General features: G+C 35.1%; 1 protein-coding gene across 5 annotated transcripts in view; it reads right to left on the bottom strand.

The window, feature by feature from the left end:
• LOC123560719 (uncharacterized) overlaps positions 1-24,013 on the bottom strand; it is a 56,896-nt gene that overhangs the window by 9,854 nt on the left and 23,029 nt on the right. For 4 of the 5 annotated variants that reach the window (XM_053553122.1, XM_053553121.1, XM_053553120.1 and 1 more), the window contains exons 13-36: positions 20,335-20,499; positions 19,785-19,927; positions 19,162-19,375; positions 18,797-18,852; positions 18,213-18,362; positions 17,885-17,999; positions 17,264-17,479; positions 16,735-16,869; positions 14,635-14,786; positions 14,208-14,415; positions 13,606-13,746; positions 12,130-13,088; positions 10,892-11,008; positions 9,157-9,366; positions 8,085-8,164; positions 7,519-7,621; positions 6,115-6,268; positions 5,612-5,794; positions 5,310-5,445; positions 4,923-5,123; positions 3,468-4,719; positions 2,975-3,146; positions 2,335-2,562; positions 1,422-1,615 (exon numbers count right to left, since the gene is read on the bottom strand). In XM_053553122.1, coding sequence (XP_053409097.1) covers positions 1,422-1,615; positions 2,335-2,562; positions 2,975-3,146; positions 3,468-4,719; positions 4,923-5,123; positions 5,310-5,445; positions 5,612-5,794; positions 6,115-6,268; positions 7,519-7,621; positions 8,085-8,164; positions 9,157-9,366; positions 10,892-11,008; positions 12,130-13,088; positions 13,606-13,746; positions 14,208-14,415; positions 14,635-14,786; positions 16,735-16,869; positions 17,264-17,479; positions 17,885-17,999; positions 18,213-18,362; positions 18,797-18,852; positions 19,162-19,375; positions 19,785-19,927; positions 20,335-20,499 — 5,684 coding nt within the window. The remainder of the gene's footprint in view (positions 1-1,421; positions 1,616-2,334; positions 2,563-2,974; positions 3,147-3,467; positions 4,720-4,922; positions 5,124-5,309; positions 5,446-5,611; positions 5,795-6,114; positions 6,269-7,518; positions 7,622-8,084; positions 8,165-9,156; positions 9,367-10,891; positions 11,009-12,129; positions 13,089-13,605; positions 13,747-14,207; positions 14,416-14,634; positions 14,787-16,734; positions 16,870-17,263; positions 17,480-17,884; positions 18,000-18,212; positions 18,363-18,796; positions 18,853-19,161; positions 19,376-19,784; positions 19,928-20,334; positions 20,500-24,013) is intronic. The other variant, XM_053553124.1, reaches the window with a different exon arrangement.

Genomic DNA, 24,013 nt, shown 5'->3' with positions numbered 1-24,013 from the left:
TAAATTTGAAGATTTTCCTATAGAAATCTACGTAAAATCAAGTGACCCCTGGGGTGGGGTCAATTTTGACCCCGGGGTCATAATTTGAACAACTTTAGTAGAGGTTCACTAGGCAATGCTACATGTCAAATATCTAAGCTCTAGGCCTTCTGGTTTTTGAGAAGAAGATTTTTTAAGATTTTTCCTATGTAAAACCAAGGGACCCCTGGGGCGGGGTCAATTTTGACTCCGGGGTCATGATTTGAACAAATTTGATAGAGGTCTACTAGGCAATGCTTCACACCAAATATCTAAGCTCTAGAGCTTCTGGTTTTTGAGAAGAAGATTTTTAAAGTTTTTCCTTTCGGTTGCCATAGCAACCAGAGTTCTATATGGAATTCAATTCTTTGGAAAAATTTTGTAGAGCTTCACCCAGGGAACATTCTTGTGAAGTTTGGATAAAATTGGCCTAGCGGTTTATGAGGAGATGTCGTTTAAAGTAAAAGTTTACGGACGGACGACGGACACCGGACGACGGACGCCGGACGGTGAGTGATCCTAATAGCTCACCCTGAGCCTTTGGCTATGGTGAGCTAAAACTCAGAATGAGTAAATGAATGTAATAGACAACAGATATTCTTTGAAAATATTGCGTTTTCTGTATCAGTATGATATTGAACTGTCAGGTTTACATTTTGATTCACAACGTTTTAACTAATGCTGTCTGTATGATATAAACATGACATTGATTTTTTGTATATATTATACAATATCTGATTTATTTGTCAATAAATAATCTCAACATTATCAAAATATATTTGTATGCACGTAAACTAAATGCTAAAACTTAAAATAAATTGGTTCTCCCCAACCCACAAAATATACGTAATTCACATTAAAAATCACGTGTATAAATATTAACTAAAACTCTCTTTTATCTGTGGAAGAAGATTGCTCTTTGTTTTCATTGTTGAAAAGTTCTAAAGTGGAGGCGGTATACCTAATTAACTTTAAGGGTGGTAACAAAAGGGTCCAAAAACTGATTTGAAGAGAAAGGTAAAACTAAACGACTTTAGACAGATGAATTTATATACAAGTCTTGGAGAGGAAATAGAGGGTATGGTGTACGGCATGTCTCCCCCACCATAGATATGTCATGTACATGATCACTTCATAACATGGTGATCACATGTATGAATTTTCATTGGAATGCTTTTAAACTGTGGAAGAAGGTTTCTCGATATGTATGCCGTCTCCGCCCACCTTAGAACTACACCACTAATTATCGTGTGTATGAACTTTTTTCAAATGTGCAGTAGTAGTTCGAGCGGCAAACTGATGTACCCAAAATACCGGTTAAAATCTTTTTTTCTTCAATCCCTTCATTCTTCTTATGAAATAAACAAATATCCTTTACACAACATCATAAAAACTATACCCACCTTGACCCTGTTTTCTGTAAAACTTGAAGTTCTTCCTCAACTTCCTTTTCAAATTCCTCTTCAGCTCCACTGTCATCAGAATAGTCGGGTAAAGGTTCCTTCAATATATTATCTATTATTTCTCTAGCTTCCTTTGCATCGATATCCTTTGTTCCTTCCTCAGAACTAGACCGTTGTCTTGCTCTCCTATCAGCCTTAAAACAAATGAAATCATATATGATGTTTTGCACAATTGCAGAAAGCACAAAGGCAACAGCTAGTGTAACAATAAATAGAACCATTTTATACTAAACTTTGAAAACGGAGTGTCTCCGGGATATCAAATACTGAAGCAAAGTAACTGGTGTACGGTGGAAGATACATTAGCACTTGTCCAATATGCATAGTACCAATTTATCGAACTGCGCGTTTAAGGTGAGGTATGCGCAATTGAAATGAGTTCGTATATTAGCCCGTTCGTGACAATGGTTCTCATAGTATAACTAGGGGTGAGATAAAATGTGTCAAGTGTATTTTTTTCTGGTCTGGTGCCGGTGAAACTGATGTTCAATATAAATACATGCTTAATTGCACTTATTACGGCAAAATTTTAGAAATGCCTGTAGGTAGATGAATATCTCAATAGTGTACCATGTCACAAAATTTTAAATCCTTCAGTTTTTCAAAGCACTGATCAGCTGGAATCATCAAACTGAAGTAATAATTTATTTGAGTTCTGTAAACGTTTCACACTGTTGTACGAGGAAAATGAATTAATTTGAAGAAAATATATATATGGAAACACGATAGTATTTAAGAATTAAGAGAACTTGCGAGATAAATGACTGATGAACAGACAGATAAAACATCTTTCTGAAGATGTAAAATACATAGATTTATATTTTGAAAATATCAAATTTAGAGAAGTAGTTACCATCGGGAAAGGATTCTTTAGTTTTGTCACAGAGACTAAATGCTGGAAGGTTCCCCAACGATGAATAATCATGCCGACAAATTGCAGCAGCAAAATTGTAAGGTAGAAGAATATAAACAACAATCCCAAAACGTCAACTTCTATAATGTTATCAGCTGTTTCAGATTTGTCAGAATCTTCTTGATTCTCCTCCAGATAGTCAGGACTATCAGGGTTATTATCTGATCCCTGAAATATGCTCGTTAATATTAGTAACCAGTATGCGGCTGGTTAAAACTGACCAGTATCACTGACAATTGCATACGTTTGTAATATTTTATATAACAAAAATATCAAAAACATGTCACAGGGGTTTCCTTACCCAATATATTTGTATCATTGTATCGTTACGTTGTAGTTAAAAGCACAATCAGAATCTAGATAAATTAATATAACAAAGAAATCAGACTGGCTTGTATAAACTTTGGTTGTATCAAAATGCTGACCGGTGTTTGAAATAATATTCGGATAAAAATCTCGGACTACTATCATCATTATGGCTGTATAATGATTATATGTCGTAGTAATGTATCGTTGAAACTTAGATCATAAATCTTTCCTATAAATTAACCAATAGTGTTTTGCAAAATGATATACTCACGGTGAATGTCAACGGTATTGTTGTTGGACTTTCGAACTGAAACATAAAGTTGATGGCGATCCAAAGCAAGTTTATCATCGCCATGCCAAGAGCAATGTTATTTCTTAACTCTATCAGACCTTTTGCAGTGTTCTTTTTTTGATCATCCGTAAGTGTAAGAGGTTCCAGGTACCTATAATGTGTAAATAAAATACATAATTTTCTAGGAACATTTGTATCCGTTGCAATTCATAGTAACTTAGAAAGATTTACATGCTTGATATGAAAGTTAAAAACAGGCTTCTTGTATTACAAATAATTGACCGCATTACATGTCTTCGTTATATATTTTGTAAAACTTAACTTAATTGCACAGTCATGACATTAAACGTATTATGTTTGTACTGAGATAATAGATGGTAAATGCCGTGCACATTAATATTTAAGCAGATCTTTGATCTTTCATATTGAGTAACAAATGTGTTCGCCTATTAAACGTTATTCAATTTCTTACTTCTTCACAAAACTATCCCAGAACTTCAGTTCTTCCGATGCAAGTGGAATAACTTTTCCATTTCCGAGTTCTTTGCATTCTGCCCATGCCGGATTAACTAGGTCATTTCTCCTCCTTTTAACCCTGTCATAAATTGTTTCTTCTGAATCATCGTCAATATTTCTCACACTTTCTGATATTTGTGCGTGTTTCTTAGACTGATGATCAGTATGTGGATGTTTCAATATGCCCTTAGGTTTAAACTCTACTGGCTCATCTGCAGATATGTGTACTGTTTTGGTTTCCTCATCCGGCATTACCTGTCTCGTTGATTGTATCGGCTTATTCTTTTGTTCAACAAGGTCCTTTAAATGTTCATTCATTTCCTTTAAAAGTTTATTAGTTTCACTCGAACTTAGATCTTCTTTCTTTGTGTTCTGACTCTCTGTAAGTTTGCTGATCATGTCTTTAAATTCTTTAGTCGGAAATGTTGGAAAAAACTTGCCGAAAAAACCTCTTTCTTTCTTTTTCTTTTTCTTTTCTTCAGCTTGCCTTTTCTCTTCTTCTTGTTCGGCTTTTGTCTTCTTCTTCGGAACTTCTCGAGTGCCCCAGGAAACAACATGCAGATTACAAAGTGAGTATATGTTCAACAACAAAAATCCGGTAGGAATAAGAAGGAAGTATAGTGCACCAAAAATAATGCATGACCATTCCTTTGGATGCAAAAAGGCTGAGAATGTAAACGCTACAACTAGAAATCCGAGAAATATGACGCTGGGGTGAAATGGACTCTCCTGAGCTGCTGTTACTATAGTTCCAACCAACACTATCATCATCACAAAAGAATATAGACCGGTGAGTACTTCCGCTATTTGAATCTGGGTCTTTGACTTCACGTAAAAACATGTGATAAAATAGAAAAATGCAGGCGCAAGTGCAATCACATAGCCCCAGATTACAGTGACCTTGAATACAACCATGTTTGCTCCAGCGATCATCATCAAAACTGTCGCAGGACCAACAATTGTAGACATCAGCAGCGCACCCTGGTACAGGATGTACAGCATACTGATGTTGGAATTAACGTACACGGTGTTCTTGTAGTCAGCAAGCAGGTCAATGATATTAAAGACTGTTGATGGCATCCATCTTCGGCGCTGATTGAAGAATTCTGCAAAGCCCTCTGGAGCGTAAGTGAAAGCGTCAGAACCAGCTGCATAGTCAACCCTATAACCTTGCTGGAGAAGGAGCGTACATAACCAGCGATCTTCACCTAGAAATGAATGCAAATGAAACAACTTGTCAGGACGTGATGGACTGCGTGGTAAGTTCTGTCAGAGAAATATAATTTCAAAAATGCTAAGAATGCGTTATAAGACTAAAATTGGCAATGCAAATTTTGTAAATGGAGATATGTATTATGTGTAAACCTTATTCCTATCATTTAATAAGGAATCTTGAAAACATCAAATATACCTTGATCATACATTAGGTGATGGGCAGCCTCTGTAGGTAGGATTGTATACTTTTTCATTACGTTATCGTCCATAAGTGCAGAACCTCTGAACATTGAGAAACACCCTGGACTACAAAGAACACACCCAAGGACATGCTCTGTAGCTTTCTGTAACCAGTGAGCGATAGCATACTCAAACTTCTGGAACCAAACAACCGGACCTTAAAAGATAACAATGCATGTAAAAATATACCACTTAGATTACTGTTCCTGAATTTCATTTCTTCTATAATTATGAAATACCTCATTTTAAAGTGTTCACTAGTTTAATACTGTATTCATTTTAAATAAAATGCTGCAGTCTGTAAAATATTAAACTCGTGATGTTAAGTTGCGATGCTACATACCCGTTCCTATTGGATGAATTCTGCCGCAGGCGGCCCCAACTTTTTCACTTTTCCTCATTCTGTCGAGTAGAAGGCGTACAGCTCCAGGAGAAAAGTCAACATCTCCATCTAGAGCCAACAAGAACGTATTACTTGCCTAAAAATGAAATAAGAGTCATACAGCGAATTCCGTACGTACGTCCATATGTGGACTGGTTAAGTAGAAAGCTACGTTGTTTTCATTTTTCAGTGCTAATATATATCATATCAAGGTCTACTAGAAAATTACAAAAGTATATAAAGGTGTTAAATGAACAGCATACCTTCTTCAGAACTTGGTCGTCGAAAGCCTGGAAAATATGACTCCTGCCAATTCCTGCTCCAGGGGCGGTTCCTGGTTCCCACTGAATAAGTTCATTAATTTTTCCTTCGTTTAGGGCTGCTGAGACAGTTTCTTGACACATGCGTACAATTCGGAAGCCCAGCAAGTAATACATGTACATTACCTTGATAAGAATACATAACATGTTAAACTAAGAATAAATTAATCATTAAAAGCACTGCAAAATGTATTGAATAAATTAATGTTACTATTTCGCTCTAGATATTAAAAAAATAAATTTGAAATGCTCCCTACATTTTTACGTTTTTACCTTTTCTAAATTAAATCCATCTTCAACATAACCTAATCTCATAAATTCAAAGAAAAGATAACATTTATCGCACAGTATAACGAAACAATTTTCAAATAGATTAATGCACATTTCTCATGTATTACATAACATTATCTGTGCTACCTACTAAGCATGACAATATAAGATTTTACCTGTGACCATCGTTTCCTGTGTCTTATTTTTGCTTTGTCTTTGAGATGTATGAAGAGAAAATTGTCGCCTGGCATTGTAAAGATAAGCTGGCCTCCATATGGAGTTGGGACCTTGTATGGCGCCTTGATTTTAGTGGCTTTCTCATATACGCAGCTAAAATGAAGAGCATTTATAATATCATATTTCAATTTGTAAAGTTACATTAAATTACCTATTTTAACACGATCCGATTCATTTTCCTATTAAACAAAGAAGGCTGAAAACAGTGAATTATTATACAACAAATCACTGTTCTGACGTCACAATTATTACGTCATAGCGTCAAACGGCATAGCGGCGCGCTGGAAAAGAAACCAATTGAAAACTGGCAAATATTTAATGAATGACGTCAAGTATGTACTTAAAATCATTGGTAACGTGTTAGAATCGAAATAATATATCTCATTTAGTGATTTGCTCTTGAATAAATCATTGTTCAGATGCGTATTATTATATCTCTCGGGCTGCGCCCTCGTGATATAATTCCTTCGCATCTGAACTCCAAACAATGATTTATTCAACGACAAATCACTGGATGAGATATATTATTTCTTAATTAAGTTACCTTTGGTGGAGTCTAATATTACACTTACTGAGAAAATAAGTACTGAAGAGGAGATAACATCATTATTTAAGGCAGATTATGGTTATTTGCCGTTTATTTTCCTCTTAATGTCATAAATAAGTATACCATGTTGGCAACGCTCTACAATATTTCATATCTAAATGTCACTTGTATGACATTTCATCGGAATCCATTTAAATTGTAGAAGTAGTACATCTACAAACGTTTTGCTACGGACCGGGTGACCAAACAAGAAGACTCCTATAAACCCTCAATACTTTGTTTCTTGAAACAGTGGTGGATGGGCTAGTGACTGAAGTGCAAAAGGGATAATCTTCTCGATATGGTAAAGTTTTAAGGTTCTCAATCGGAAAGATTTTTCCTTTTTCCGGCACGTGTGTCCTCGATCATTAATCGAGTTACCACAAAATCTATAGGGTTCATTTGGCATGTCCAATCATCCTATGATGATGCAAAACTCAGGGTCAAGTGTTCTTAATTTATTGATTGGAAATGGTTTTCCATGTTGTGGCCTCTGTGACCTAGACCTTTCATAGAGTGATCCCAAAATCAATAGGGGAAATCTACTTCGTTGTAGGTTCTACGCTAAATACTTCATCAGGTATTGATCGGAAAAGAAGTCTGACGTACGGAAAAACAGACGGACGGACAGGGCAAAAACAATATGCTTCCACCGGTGTGGAGACATAATCAACATCAGACTTTAGAAATATAAGATGAGAATAAGAATATTTTGATAAAACAATTGTTATAACTAACATAAAATCTCTGAATTTACCTCGCTGCTTCGTCCATAATGTTAACAAGCAGCTTCACAAAATCATTTGGTACCATTTCCTCGTCATCGTTTAGTGTCATTGCATCATCAAACAAAATGTGCGCTGAAACGTTCAGATTCACAGACTGCTCCATTAAAAATTAATGGGCTACAACTAACGCAATGTACAAAAAACTGTAACAATATACGAAATGCAGTATCGCGAGTATATGTCCAGCACTTGGCAGCGTAGGGCTTTCAGTACGCACAAGTGCATTATTCGCTACAACATAAGGTGCAAAGGTATACGGTTCGAATAGGCATGAAGAAACACAAACACTTTCGGTATGATAAATGACAGGAAAATCCCAAACAAATTGATAGCAAGTAAATGATACTACATATTCGAAACACGTTATGTATTTCATTAAATATCTTGAGTTTTTATATAAAAGTTTGATTGTGTCTTACTTTTTTTATTTGTATAACATACTTAACGTATTCAAATTTAAAAGATGGAAACTTCTCCTCATTTCATTTCATATCTAGCTCCGAAATATTTGGTTTTGTCGAGTATTTCATCTTACCTTCAAAATCATAGAAATCTTTGTCTTCCTTTTGAAACACCTCTTCAGCATGTCTTCTAATACATTGATCTCGGTCCATTCTGCAGTTTAACAGATAATTCTGATGAAGACATTAGGAACAATCAAAAACGCTCTAATGTTTCTTAACTATACTACATCATTATATAAAATAGCTTCAGCGAACATTGTATATCATTTATTCCTACAGGACAGACAGTATTTAGTCAAACAAAACAATTACTACGTTTTAGCAAACCGGGGATAGTTACACCCATAATTTTAGATCAGAGGAGGTGGAAGTAAATATACATATGTTATGGGGAAGTTGAAAGAGGGGATGGGAGGGGGCGGGGGCTTGTGTCGCGGGGGTTGTTCATCGTGATGTGTCGGATAGGGTATATAGGAGGGGAGACGGGACACTAGAAACTAATAGTGCGGATTGTTTGACGAGGTTAAGTGAGTTGAGCCAGGCTGGGAATGTAAATGTAGACTGATGCCATCTGTATATGTCCCGTTATCATCTACGTATATTCCAAGTTTAAACTCAAAACCCTGAATGCCTTTTAAAGTTGGACTCCGGATACGAAAACAAAGGCTCTTGACACGAACTTTGATGAATTTGACCTTGCTGTGGCACTTGACTTTTGAGCTACCAACCCAGTGTACGCGCCAGATACGGCTACTCATTGCAAACTACTTATGCGGTAGGATTGAATGCAATAATATGACTGGTGCTCTGAACACAAAATATCACCGACAGGTTTGACCTTTATGTTCAGTTTGAGGACTTGGTCTTTGACCTACTGCCTGTTGTGTGTGCTTTGCATATTGTCTCATACCAGCTATCTATATGTCATGTTTAGAGTCAATACCTTGAATGATTATAAAATTATGCTTAGACACGAAATATGACAGACGGACATAGAGACGGACAGACGTATGCGACATCAAATAATACGTCTGTCTGGTCACAAACAGGCATATAGAAATATATAGAAAAATATGTTTGTGCATTAATATGCATAGCACAGGTGCGTTCATTATTTTGTGTTGAAATAATATATAAACTGACCTAAATAGGGACTTCATGAGTTGCAACATTTCGTATTTAGTCTCATGCCACATAGTTGCACATGCATATATCATTGGCGCATCCCTGAACTTTGGATTCTGATAATCAGATGCATAGATATCTTCGTTATCCTTTTTGCTATCAGTTTGGCTAGCAACATCATCTTCCTCTTCACCCTCTATGTTTACCTTGGAGTTATACTCAGACAACCTGTAAAGAAATATATAAATATTCCTGTGTAAGTGCCACTTTAAAGTTTGATTTTAGAATTTAAGAAATGTAGATGTTTCCTTGTTTTACAAGAAATGTCACCGACAACGTGATTTCAGCAGACAATATTCAAAAGTAAGATATACTTTCAATGATGAATACGTCTTATGCGATGACATGCTTACATAGATACTTCTCAATATTTAAGGAAATTTAAGGTATATTTTTTTTGCATTTTTGTAAGCTATTACAATCGGGTAATAGAAGCTGCGCCATTGCTGTTTGATCACGATGTGCCTGTTTTATGATGAATTACTCTGCAGTACAGTGACTTGCCTTGAATATTACTTTCAAAGATAGGAAATGAATTCATCTATTTTATACACCAGTCGTTACTTTGATATCTAATGTCAAAATCACTTCAGAAATGTATTCATGTACGGCAGTCACAAATCCGTATGGCTTTTGTCAAAACCGCTTGTATAAAATACATGAAGTAAACAAATAGAAAATGAGAACACCGTACGGCATCACCTTGAAGTAGTGAGTGACAAATCACTATAGACGACGAAAATTTTAGCCGACTAACACTGCACAAACTTCACGCTTTATTAAATGCTCAGGACGGTGTAAGAAACATTTAATGGGAGTTAATCCAAGGAAACAGAATAAAAATCAAATACTTAAGCAGTTCAGTTCAAGCGCGCTCATTGAACTGCTTTTTATGAAGTCTTCAACCTGTTCGATGCAAAAAAGATAGTAGCGTTCAAATATAAACGGCTGAATACCACACATGCGATATTTCTCAGATCGAGTCATATCCTCATTTAATGAAATATTTTGTAATTTTACCATATACATCAGGAATAGTGCCATAATCCAGAATTTATATCCCTCGTTGAAAATATGATTCTCTCTGAAATTGTTTTACTTTGATTCTTAAATCGGAAGTGTCAATAAAAACATGTAATTTCATCTTAACGTACCGGTGTGGTGTAAGATGACTCTCGTGCTCTAAAATGGCGTACAACGAACTACATCTGTACAGATTTGTGTAGTAATAATTATGTTTTACGTAAAATGGGATAAAATCAAATTCCTTGATAATTTCTCTTTGTTCCTTATAAAATATTACTCGAAAAATCATTTTACGAAAAAAGCCTAACGTTTAACTGTAGATGAAAAACAACGGAACTATAACGTTGTTTTTGCCTTTGTAACGTCATGACATACTTCCTGTTTACGGACGTAAAATTCCCGCGCTTTGTTAATACGCTTCTATAAAAAAAATGCGCTAAGAGAAAACCATTTGATTGAATTCAAATTTACTTTTATTTGTTGAATATGACATACAAGTAAAATATTCTTTCACTTTTGGTAGGTGCAAATTGAAATATCCAGCTTGAGGGTAATTGTTTTTGCGGTAACGAGATGGTATATTTCGTAAAACAATCTAGATTGTTTTACTTTTATTCTTACATCGCACGCGGTTTCTATACAATCATGTGATTTTATCTTATCGTACCTGTAGTACACCTTATCATTCTTTATCTCCTTGTGTACTTTTCTTGTATGACGACGTCTGTTAAGAATCATGTTCTGCTCGAAAAGAATGCCACAGTAGAATGGGTTCATAAACAACCTGGAAAATATAAAACACGTTTAACTTTTGGGGGAATCTATCGTAATGTTTTAGTATATATCCAAGGTAATTTCAGTTTATTGGTTTTATTCAAGTTGTCAGCGATATTTGTTCCACTAAAGTAGGAACTAGTGCTGAAGAGTTTGGCACATCTGTATTAATCTGTCCTTTCTAAAACAATAATCAGAAGATTGGTCTCAACAAGAGAAATCAACATGAGTTTTGAAGTCAACAACCTCAACCATGTGGCCTTGGAGCCACATGCAACAAAAGCTCCTGTGTGCGTGCGTACCTGCGTGAGTGTGTGTGTATGTGTGTGTGTGTGCGTTGGTGCGTGTGCGATGGGGTGACAGGATACTAAAGTAACGAAATAGAAAAAGAATACTGTTTTTGGTTGCGGGAGGTGGGTGTGTTAACGGGGGTGGGATTGGAAGTGTTGTAATGTAGACTGTTATACTGAATGGTTAATAAGTTATGCTCCTGAAACTAAATATGACTCTGAGTTTAAATGTGACCTTGTCCTTAAATCTGTAGACCTGGTTCATATTCTCTGCATAACGTCTCAGCACTACGTACCCGCATGCCATGTTTAAAATCAATACCTTAAATAGTTAATAAATATGCTCCTGACACGAAACGGAACGATTCGACATTCGAGCTCAAATTGTTACTTTGACTTTTGACCTACAGAGACCGTTTAAGCAATCTTTGCCCCTCAACGATGTAGGTTCGAGCCTCACTTGGAGCGATATATTCTTCGTGTGAGTAAGCCATTCAGCTGTCTTATAGAATGTCGGTCATTTGGGATCATGGAGTACAATCAAATCATAGTTATGTAACAGAATTCCGCCTATGCAGGAACTAGGGGTCGTGAGGGTTTTACACTTTCCATTACCTGTCTTAAACGGACTAAGTTAAACTGTGTCTGCTATTATTTTGCTTGGTTTCATTTTATTATTAAAAAGGATATTCTAATCGATTTTACTACAGAATTTTTTTCTATTACTATCATTTGCGCTTTTATTTACTTATCGCTTAACAACTAAGCCTCAAACATTCATTTTTTAAAACATGATCTCGCATACTTTGCAGATCAATAGAATATCACTATGTGGATTTACCTTTCTGTCTTTGCCAGTCTTTCTATATCTGGGTAGAATATATGTCTACAAAGCCAATACAAGGACACCCACACAACTATTCCGGATACATAATGCACCGCTGTATCTTGAAATTCTTCCTCGGCTCTGCATGGTATTTTCTCCTCTGTGAATGGCACAAGTATACCTATGCCAGAACAATCAACTGCTGCCAATACTATAGCCAATGGAGTAGAAAGTATTAGGGGAAGATTAAAGGAAAACTTTTGCAGCTTTAACTTACATGCAGTGTACCCCACGTAATGACCTACAAAAGCTGACAGTGTCAATGTAATTATGGCAGCACTGTTTGCTATTGGTAATTCTCCAAGTTTCTCAAACGCTTCAGAGAATGTAACCTTGTCGATACCCCTATTGCTTTCGCCTGTTTCAGAGTCATTTTCTGGATGATATGTTTTGATAATCCAAGAGAAGAGAATGGTCAGACCAATCTTGAAAAAAGTAGTGCAGCAAGAAATTACTGGCCTTGCCTCTTGAAGGTCGAATTTTGCCTTAAGTATAAACTTTCTCCAACATCCTCTTTGATTTGTTCGACCACAGAATCTGTCATCCACAAAATTCTCCCAGTAAGTACATGAAACAAAAATCATAGACACAACAAAAAGTACAATATCGTATACTTCATTATCCACTTTGCTGTCACGTATGAAATGGTCCGTAAGCAGAACAACAGGGATGTACCCAAACTGCAGCAGCACTGTTAGAATATTCAAGGCAAAGACAGCAAGTTTCTTTCCACTTGATTGTCTTTCACGGCTTTTATGTACTTTAACATTTGATGCACAAACCGGAAACAGAATGGCTGGAATAATTGCCACGCCACTGAGCAGAAATATTCCACGAACAATGTCAATTTCCGGAAGCACGATAAAAGCAAGTATGCACAGTCCAATGGAATGCATTACTTCGACAATCAAACACTGAAATATAAGATAAGGTTCTATATATATTTGAAATGAATTACTTTTCTATGTTGAATATATTCAATAAAATGTATTTGATCTTAATTTGTATTGTGCTAAACCTACTCTGAACTTTTTTGTAATTAAATGTCCGAAATATCTACCAGTTTGATAAATTTGCGCGAGGACTTTTACTGTTTTCCAGCATCCGTGTTTCATTTCGTAACCTCTCATGAATAGACTCGGTCAAATCGAGTTTGGTATTATATTGCGTGGTTGCGTTCTATGTTTCAAAAGGTTTTTACAGATTTCATTACTCTAAAACTGTAAGAATGGTTATATGTGTGTAACGTTTAAACATAATTATGGCACCTTTTGTTTAAAACACCTTTACGCTATTTCGTCCGTAGTTAAACATCAATCATCTGAGCAAAATATAGTCCAAAGAAAACAAATTTTACCATTGACATGCACCAAACCAGATTATCTTTTTAGCTAGACAAAATGTCGGTAAACGGTTCATAAAATCTCTCACCAGGAAGAATGTCGAAGCGCTTGGTAAAGGCAAGTTTCCAAACATCCACTTGAAGACGCTACTTAGGAAGATCAGGCAGTACGGGATTAAAATAGCTATTGTAAGAAGAATGTGTCTGGCCGCGGCTTCGGCACTGTGTTCCTGTTGTAAAAGACATATTTCAAGATAACCTACTACACCCAATACTGCTGACCGAATAATTTTGGCGACAGTTTGTTTGCAAAATGCTGAAAACTCTTTAAAAACGTATGTTCAAAATAGAAAATTATTTTAAGTTCTCAAGTTCTCGTTGTATCCACCTTATGGTAAAATTATTAGATTCATGCTTAACAAATACAGTGCAACCTCGGCAGAGCAACACCCTTTGGGAGATGCAGATATTGGCCTCTGTTGAGAGGTTGTTGCTCTATAAAGGTTAAATTGATAGTAAATTTAAGCTATGAGAATTCATGATGCCGTTGTGGAGAGGAATTTGCTATTGAGAGGTTGTATATAGGTCTTACAGGCCCATCACCAACTTATAAATCCTCTCAGTAGTATTAAATTTCTTATCAGGCTGTAGGTAAAGGTGAATTTACAAGGGATATAAAGACTGCGCTTACCATTACTTTCGACTCTGACCGGTTCTCAGTACGATCAAATTGCGGTGACACAAGAACCATTAGACTGAGTTTTTGAGCTACAGCACACCACAGTAGAATACAGAACAGGAGGATGTATGTAACAACTTTGATAACTTGGAGTCCTCTGTCTTCGTCAACGTCCCGAATTTTCCTTTCTCTAGCAATTATCTGACACACATCCCAGAAACTATAAAACAGAGTAACCTATCTAAACATACTACTAATAAAGATATAAATGTTGTATAGATCTCTTACTGAAGTTTCTTCTTTCAATATTTAGCAGCCGCAATTTAATGTTTGTTCTTAAGCATGCTAATAACAATGTATACTATATTAATTCACGACTAACATCATAAATAGTACAATTTATATTTGTGAAGAAAATTTAGATATTTCAAATACATACGCTGTTTCAGTCTTTTTTGTTTCTTTTTCTTTTTTCTTTTCTTCTTCTTCTTTTTCTTCCTCATACATATGCTCTTCGTCGATATGAGACACTGGAGATGGTGGGCGAAAACTACCACCAAATCTTCCATCACGCGGCGCAGTACTTCCAAGCTAATTTAAAAATAAAACAATCATAATATGCATATGAATTTAAAATGGTGTCTGCCTACTAAGTTGAGTATGGTCGGTGTGAATCCGTAGGTAATCATTTGTCCTATACTGAGATCCCGAACAATTTTTACTGATAGGTGTTCAGTTCTTTCTAATAACTATCTGAAATAATCAGATTCAAAAACGTCCCGATACGATACCCCAGTTCTTTGCGATAAAAACTGTCTTTGTTCTTTACTGTGCTCTGAGTAGAGCACCAATACAAGAGAATCTCTCTTTATGACAGAACCAGTACTAGTCTATTAATTTAGTGGAAAAAAACTGAAGACTAGTAGCAGCTCAGAAATACGGATCGCAGGGTCGAGAGTTCTATCCCCGGGCGGGTCGTATATTCCCCGTGACGATTTGATACCAGTCATTGTGTCTGAAATCATTCGTCTTCCACCTTTGATTCATGTAGGGAAATGACAGTTACTTGCCGAGAACAGCATTGTACTGGTACAGAATCAAGGAACACCGGTTAGGTTAACTGCTCGCCGTTATATAACTGAAATGTTGTTTAGAAACGGCGTTAAACTCAAAAACAAACAAACAAACAAACAAGCGAATGAAGTTGCCACGCACATGCAAAGAACAAGTCAGGACTAGTACTAGTTGCACTGATTACGCCACTAAAATACTGTTGCAAAAGGGCGTGTGTCCACTGTTTATATAGAATGTTGACATCATTTATTGAAAAAATAACATTTACAGAAACAAAAAAATATTTAATTTCACTAACATGCAATCTTTTACTTACTACAGTAAATTATCAAATTTGTTCTGAGATTATCATATTTTACTATTCTATAAGTGATTAATTTGCATACACAATTCAAGAAATACGATACAAATAAAGTTACATAAGTTCTATGATAATAGGCATGTAGAAGTAACAGTTTATGTGTCTGCTGGTTAAAAAAAAAAACAGTTATTTAGATGTAACTAATGTTCAGGGAGAATAAACATGATATTTTTTAATAAATACTGCAACATAAACAAAAATAATTAGGTAAAATGACATTGATGACATTGCATATGCCATTTTCCAGGTAATATGTCAGTCATGCAAGTGTTATTCGTGTAGTTTCAATTTAATTGTAGAATAGCAAAAAAATCTCAGTAAAGTGCTTGGTTTAAAAGTTGAATGTAGAAAAACAATCGAAATTGACAAAACACTATTACACATCAGTAACTTAAAATCATAGTCGGCTTTTACTTCGTTTTAATATAAACGTGAATGAAAACATGCGGATCTCTGCGATAATAACACTGAGAAAACCACCGATGCATGATGAAAAATAAATTACAAATGTTTCAATATGCAAATAAGCAATTTGCTGAACTGCCCGTTTTAGGTGAGAAATTAATGCTCTGTTAGAATGAGCTGTATTTTCTCACTGCGTAGTACCATGGTTCTCGTAATATTCATTCGAGAAGGGTATAAATGTACAAGGCATTTTCTGAATAGTATAAAGCCAGTATCTGAGTTAAGGCATCCGAGCAGCCTGGTCAGGATCCATGCTGTTCGCTTTCAAAGCCTATTGCAATTAGAGAAACTGTTAGCGAACAGCATGAATCCTGACCAGGCTGCTCGGATGCGCAGACTGGTCTGGATTCATGCTGGTCGCAAAGCCACTATGTTGGTTTTCTCATGGCGCGGCTCAAATAAGCAAACTGTAAGGTATTATTATGGTTTCAAAGCTGACAATTGTAATTTATCATTGAACGTACGTAATAGAAAAATTACAGTTTGGACTGTTTTACAGATGTATAATAAGTAGTTTACTGCAAACACACATGTTTACCCTATTGCTGCATGAAATTCCTCTCAAAGTAATATCATCATAATTTTATTTAGATGTAAAATTGAGTTTAATTTCATCAGTTATATTGAAACTCAACATACAGGATTAGCAGGTGGTTCCATGTCATAGCCTCCGGATGACGACGACGACGACGACGATCCAGACGAAGAAGGCTCACTACCTCCATTTGTCACTGTCCTAGATGAGGCACCTAAGGGCTTCGTTGATGTGCTTCTCTGAAAATTGTGTTTCATCTCTTGTATTCTTTGTTACTAGTTAAAAATTTCATTTACAGACATAATCAAGATACATATATCTAAAATTAATAAAAAAAGAATATTTGTTCCGGCTGGTATTACAGTGTACTGCAAGATACCGCAACATACATACTGTATGGCCCCACATCCCGCGAAAATTAATTTCGCGTAAATATTCTCTAATAGTGTAATTTAAATAAAAGTATGATACCAATTTTACAATGTTGCGAATATTAAACCTCGTGAACATACTCGAAATTTTGATCCAGCGAAAATATGTGCGTTTCCAGTAAAAATAAAAAATCTTTTCAACATATTTGAAAACGATTATCCGTGCTTTAGTTTTGTAGTGAAACAACCACGCATATCATACCAGTGTCGATTTAAGACCGCCTGACTGAGACATTTCCTTCTCTCTCCGGCGTCTTTCTATTTCCTCCGGTCGTTTCCTCTCAGCCTCTTGACGTCTTACCTCTTTCTTGATTTCTGCTACTTTACGCATACATCTCGTGACAGTCTGAGCAGCAGTCTTCTGACGACAGCGCAATAAACGCCCAAACCAGTCATTCAACTCGCTTGTCATAAATACCTGTTCAAATATTACATACATGATCAAACGCTGCAAATGCCCAGTGTCACCGTTTTCGTATAATCATATAATTTTCAACGACTCATATTAAGGAACGGAAAGAACATTATCTTAATTGATAACAACCGTTTAAATGTATAAGATGAGTACCGACGTTTCTTATAAATATGCTGATAAAAACATTTTTTCCTGCTGAAATCAATGTCTTCTGGCTTACTTAAAATGTCACAAATATATTTGATATTAACCGATTCGGAAAGGTTCCAACAAATCTTACTAGAGATTACGTATGAACATTTCTAATTAACTTAAGATTTGCTTAGGAGCAGTTTGGCCACTTAATTAATAAGCAGTAGCGCATAATGGCGTGTTCTTTCCAACAAATTATATATATAGTAAACAAACCCTTGTTTTTCCACATCTGAAGTCTCTATGATAGGCTGATGGGACTAGAAGAAGAAGGCTTTGGTTTACATCTGACTGTCTTTCTAACGGAGGTAATGGGAATAAACCACGGTACCTGTCATAACACATGCCAGAAATTATGTTGCTTTAATTTTCACATCAGAATACATGTTTTAAATCTGTATATAAAATGTATCGCGAATTAAGAATTATGAAGTTCTTTTCAGGATTATAGCAAAATAAGGGTCTTTGTGTAATCAGTTTCTATTTCGAACACGATATCAATGACGGCGATAACAAAATTAATTAATACATAATTAATACCAACCTGTTAAAGAAATCGCTGTATAACTTCCTAACTGCAAAACCCATCTTTCTGATCTTTGCTATTTCAGCTAAACCGTTGTATCGAAGCTGATCCATTACAACTGCTTCGTCAAAGTCGTCTGCTCTAAGATTCGAGTTGGCTTTTATACACCTGTGATAGATGGATGACTTAGAAAGGTATCATAAAACATTTAATCGTTTAAAACTTTCATTATATTGAATGTGGTGGATTTCAATATTGAAGTAAAACAGATTCTAAATATTGTCTTGTAAAGGGATAAATGAATGTTTTAAAGCAATAGAATTTAGTGTATAATAATTGTAATAGACGTAATAGACGTTTGGTGTGTTCATCCCCATAAAAAACCATGCTATATTCTATTTTGCTTCTTGTTGGCCCTTTATTTTATATATTTACCAAGAAGCTAAAGCTCCTTGAAGACTGATTAAGTATAGTACTTCTTGCACCACCGAACAAATAATAATGTATTCAATAAAAGCCAGCTCTGAAACTTTATGTATTTAACCAGTTATCTAGGACAAAGAACTGTAAAAGTAAACAGCGTTTAACAGAGATATATCTACCTTACGAAGAATGGATCTCCGTCACCTAGTTTCTCTAATAGCTGCATCAATGAGTTCTGAAAAATATACATATGACATATTGAGAGAGTGAATCTGTTTAAAAAAAGTGTCTGAAATACTAGAAGACAATTTGCACATTGCTTTAGCTGATGAAATAAATCTGAAAATTCCTAAAGAAACATAAAGAGAAGAGCCTGAAGTCTGAGAAAAAAAACAGTGTGCAAATCAGCATCTTTTAACACTTCCTGCAACATGAAGATGGGACATATTTAGCTTCTGGCCGACCACGTTTGAAAAAGATAAAAGGCTTTGGTCAATAATTCCTAATGTTTAGGGAACATGTTATGCTTATTGCGTTTTCTTACCTGGAAAAAGGAAACAAGCGTTCCATGTTTCTTTCCTGGCGTGATTTGTGTCATCTCGGATGGTCTCTGTACGGTTCCAAACTTTTTCTTAAGACTTTTACCGAGTTCTGCGGCTAGAGCAGCTCCTTGTGGTGTTGGTTTTAGTTGTTTAGGCTTACCTGGCAACATTACTGGAACTCCTCGGCGTGAAGCCCGAAACTGAAAACTGGGCTCCCTTAAATTACATACAGATTGATTCGACATTTTATCTATTTTACATTCGTATGTCAACCAATTTACATAAGTTTTTTATTGCTTTTGCGGATACAGTTTTATTTTGATATATTTCTTAAGATTGTAATTATCATATTTACAATTATGATCATGATTGCTTTGACAAAAGAAAGTGTAGCTGAGTTTATATTTTGTACTAGATTTTTACATGACATTCTCTCCATGCTTGCAAAAATAAATTTATACACTCAGGTGCATTTTGTATTATTTCAGGTACAGGATAATTAACTGATACTAAATGTCTGAAATGAAATGAATTGACTTTAGCTCACGTTACACAATTTTCTGTAAAATTTCATTCCTCTTTTTACTTGATATGATGATAAATGTGTAATCATTATTTCATTTACATTGAAATAGTTCCAGTTGGTCCCCTTTTTATGGTGAACAGGTCAGCTATGAATTCATCTGAGCTCTCTCGCATCACTTGAACCAGTTCGTCGTTCAATCTGTCACGATTTTTCTCTAGAAAGCCTTCTGCATTGTACGAAACCTTGAATAATAATAAGACACATAACAACTAGTTATACTAACTGCATATACTTTCGAGTTTATTATGAGGAGAGAATAGAATGATTAAGAAATATTCAGATACGAAAATGCACGATCTTTTCTTGAAAGAGGAGATCAATCTTTTGAAATGAGATACAATAACATATCTATTTTTAACTACAAAACATTAAAACAAAAGCAAAGTATGAGCATTGAGAAAAGAGCAGTCATAGCTAAGTATTTAACCATTAAAGAAATTAACACAATTAATGAAAGGAAGAAAGGTGAAAAAGTAAGGAAATTACTTCGGACTTTTGTCATGATGTTCACGTGTACAGCCTTTTCTGTAAGATTATGATTTTTTTTTATCGAATCAGTCTCAAAACCATGAAAGGGACTTGAACATACCAAAGCAGCAAAGTGCTGGATGCAGAAAATCGGTCTGTCTCCTGGCGGTTGTATGAACAGTTCATGCTTGCCAAACTTTGTTTTCAACTGTTGGACAAATCCTACATCAGATGCATGCTGAGTATTGGAGTTCTCATCCAGTATAGCCAACACACCAGATTTTGGCTGTAACAGATATAACATAATGAACACATATATCGCCATTTCAATTTCCTTTCCCTTTTTATCTAATTAACACCACCCAATTCAACGGACTAACAGAATCTTACAGTGCCTGAAGATGGGATGGCAATATCTGGTACAAGGTTAACTTTTTAGGCGGTAACAAGGCTCTACCCAGTTACCGCAAAAATAGTTACCCAAGAGCCAGATACTTCCCTACGCACCTTATTTCCTTTCCTTGCATCCCGTTAAAGCTGCTGACTTCAAATCACTTGCCCCTCATCGATGTGGGTTCGAACCTCACTCAGGGCGTTGAATTCTTGATGTAAGGAAGCCATCTAGCTGGCTAACGGAAGGTCGATTGTTCTACCCAGGTGCCCACTCGTGATGAAATAATGCGCAGAGGTGCACCTGGGGTCTTCTTCCACCATCAAAGCTGGAAAGTTGCCATATGACCTATAGTCGATGAGCCAGAACCATTATTTTTGGCTAGCGGTACCATCCGAGGGGATTAAAGCTCAATGCTATTTTTGGATAGGTAAACATCTGACAATTCAGAAACTATGTGATAGCATTGCAGTGGTGGTAGCTTTTTGTGCGTTATTAGCCGTTATTAGCCGTGCAGCAACCCCACCCCAAAATAGACTTTAATCAAACTTCCGTTATACATAAGGAGACTTTCTACTTTAAACTAACTCTTACTTTTGACTATAAAAGCTTGGAAATTGATAAAAAAAATAGCTCAGTTTATTTATTTTATGGTTTTTTTATAGAACTGTTGTTGAAATACTGTCTCTTTAGCGTTTAGTGATTGCAATTACAGACACACATAAACCAGTGCTTAAACATAATTAAAGAACACAAATATGGTTTCATAATATGCATACAGAAAGATTTTTTGCTCATTCTTGAACTAAAATGACATGTTTAAATACATAGAGTATAAGGTAGAATAATTCTACAGAAACATCAAGTTGTCTGCCATTGGCTGTTGGGGCGCTTGTAATTTACGGCCTATTAATGTGCGTTACCTATTTGTTTGAAATTAATTAATACTTCTATAAATGATATGGAACAGAAAAGTATGAGTATCGTTAAATCAACTGGTTTTGATATGTTCAATCTAAAATCAGACAGTTATTCGCAGATCATTAGTTTTTAATATCAAAGCTACCTTGTTGTTATTGTAATTTACGTGACAATACACGTGCAGACGAAAAACATAAACTATGTTGTTTAAACATGATGTGTTACTACCTGATCTGTCAGTGCATACTCATGCCTACTTCTGTATCAATGTTCTTATGCTTAAACAGTAAACATCGTTTTGCTGAATAATTCTAAATGGTACTATTATACAGTAAAACACGTTACCATAAAATCAAGATTTTCATAATATTTCATATAAACATGATAAAGTGGTTGTTATTTAGTATTATGTTTTGAAAAGAAATATTTTAACTAATCAATACAATTATTTTACGGTAAGATATCAAATGTCATGTTAATTAATTGAATGCAAAAGTGTAATTTACGTTACAATATGTTACCGTAATCGGTAATATGCTGCCGTTATTATTTTCAGTCATTGTCTTTGTATCATGTCAAGGTTATTCTTTGTTATCAATAAACCACATTTTCCATATATTCAACATGCTATAACATGCTTAGTTATGACTCTTTATCACTGTCTGAATCTTATAAGATATCGTCAATATTGGTTAGCTCATATAATCTTCATCAGTTTCACTGGTTTCGTTTATGTCAGTGTTGCACAATATGTCAACAAGTTCATCAGGAACAATCTTTTTGACACTCAAGTTGTACACTGTTGTTCGTCATCAAAGTCCTAGCAATTTTTATCAACACCAGGAAGATAAAGGCTATTCTCATGGGCATGTAGCAAAATATACACCTTTAAGAAAATATCAAGGTAGTTTAATTTTGATATGAATAAGAGAAAAACTACAAACATATTAATTTAATGTAGAAAAAACATTAAGAGTTTGTATCAAATTTGAGTCTATTATGATAAAGTTTTCCTATTATTTTTTACCATACCTACGCAAATACGTATATTAAACATTTTGTAGATTATAATAATAATAATAATAATAATAATAACTTTATTTTCTGAAGGTAACATACTAAGTGTACAAATACAGATATTATACAACTTATTTCCAGTATGGCCTTCAACTGATATACATTCACACATACACACAATCATACAGTCAATTTATAATTAAACATTTATACAAAAATACACATATCAGAATTACTTAAATTTTCTAGACAAACACGTCTCAAGTTAAAGAAGTCTTAAATACACGTAATATAACAATAACTATGTATTAAAAGAATTACCATGCGTCACAAAGATTATACAGGACAATTAAGATGTACAAAAAAGAAAGTATGTCCCATAAGGTAATAAATAGTTCCAGATTTGAATAATAAGATAATATGAATATTATTATTATTGGAAACGAATACAGTAACATCAATTCAACAAAATTCTTGTAATCACAAGTAATTAATTGCTAAAAACTATTGTAACAAGAGAAAATTCTTTAAATCATGCTTGAAAGCAGTTATATTATTATTATGAAGTTTAATGTAAGAAGGAAGTGAATTCCATATGTGTGCAGCTTTGTAGCTAAATGTTTGTTTCAGGTAGTTCGTTTTAGGTTTAACAATAGAAAGATCCATGTTTTCGGTTGAGCGCAGACTGTAATGATCATTATGAACAAGATGTAGTAAATCTGAAATGTATATAGGACAATCTCCTGTTTCACTTTTGTACACTAATAATGAAAAATGGTATTTGCACCTGTTCTCAAAAGATAGAAGTTTTGAATTTCTTAATACTTCATCAAAGTTGCTACACTTTTATTTTGTAATTATTTTCATAGCGCATCTCTGCAAAGATGTAATTTTATCAGTGTCCGATTTGTGACAAAGTCCCCAGACATTGCAACAATACTCCATGGTTGACATAATATAAATAAATGAATAAGTAACTAGTAGCTGACTGGATTGATATGGTTGCAACAGGGTCATGTATATGCCGTCAGAACTATTAATTACGCCGTCTTGGTTGCCGTTCTTCCTGACAATCGTTTCGTATCTAACCTTGTTGATGTTCCGATATTTTGGGTGACCATTATACTGCAATTACAAATGACTCTTTTGATCCTCCAAAACGTCGTCGGAGCACACATGTTGACGTCCAAACTGTTTAGCTGTCTGAACATAATTGAGTGTTTTTGTCATCATTGCTCGTGAAATATTTCCAATTCTGCGGATGTTTTGGTATTTTTTGACCAGAAAACAGAAGTGTTGGTGCAGTTCCACGTCGTTTTCTTTCGACAGACTAGAATGTTTTGGAAAAGTATGTATCTGCAATGAAATCTACTATCAAAGCATCGCCATCAATGATGTGAGATACATTTTCAATAGAATGGTATGGTGGCATACTTCTGCATTCACTTCAGCAGATAGATTTCACGAAAGT

Source organism: Mercenaria mercenaria, chromosome 10 (genome assembly GCF_021730395.1).
Source record: "Mercenaria mercenaria strain notata chromosome 10, MADL_Memer_1, whole genome shotgun sequence".
NCBI lineage: Eukaryota > Metazoa > Mollusca > Bivalvia > Venerida > Veneridae > Mercenaria > Mercenaria mercenaria.
Note: the sequence above shows the minus strand (reverse complement) of the source record. Positions and strands in the feature narration are given on the sequence as shown.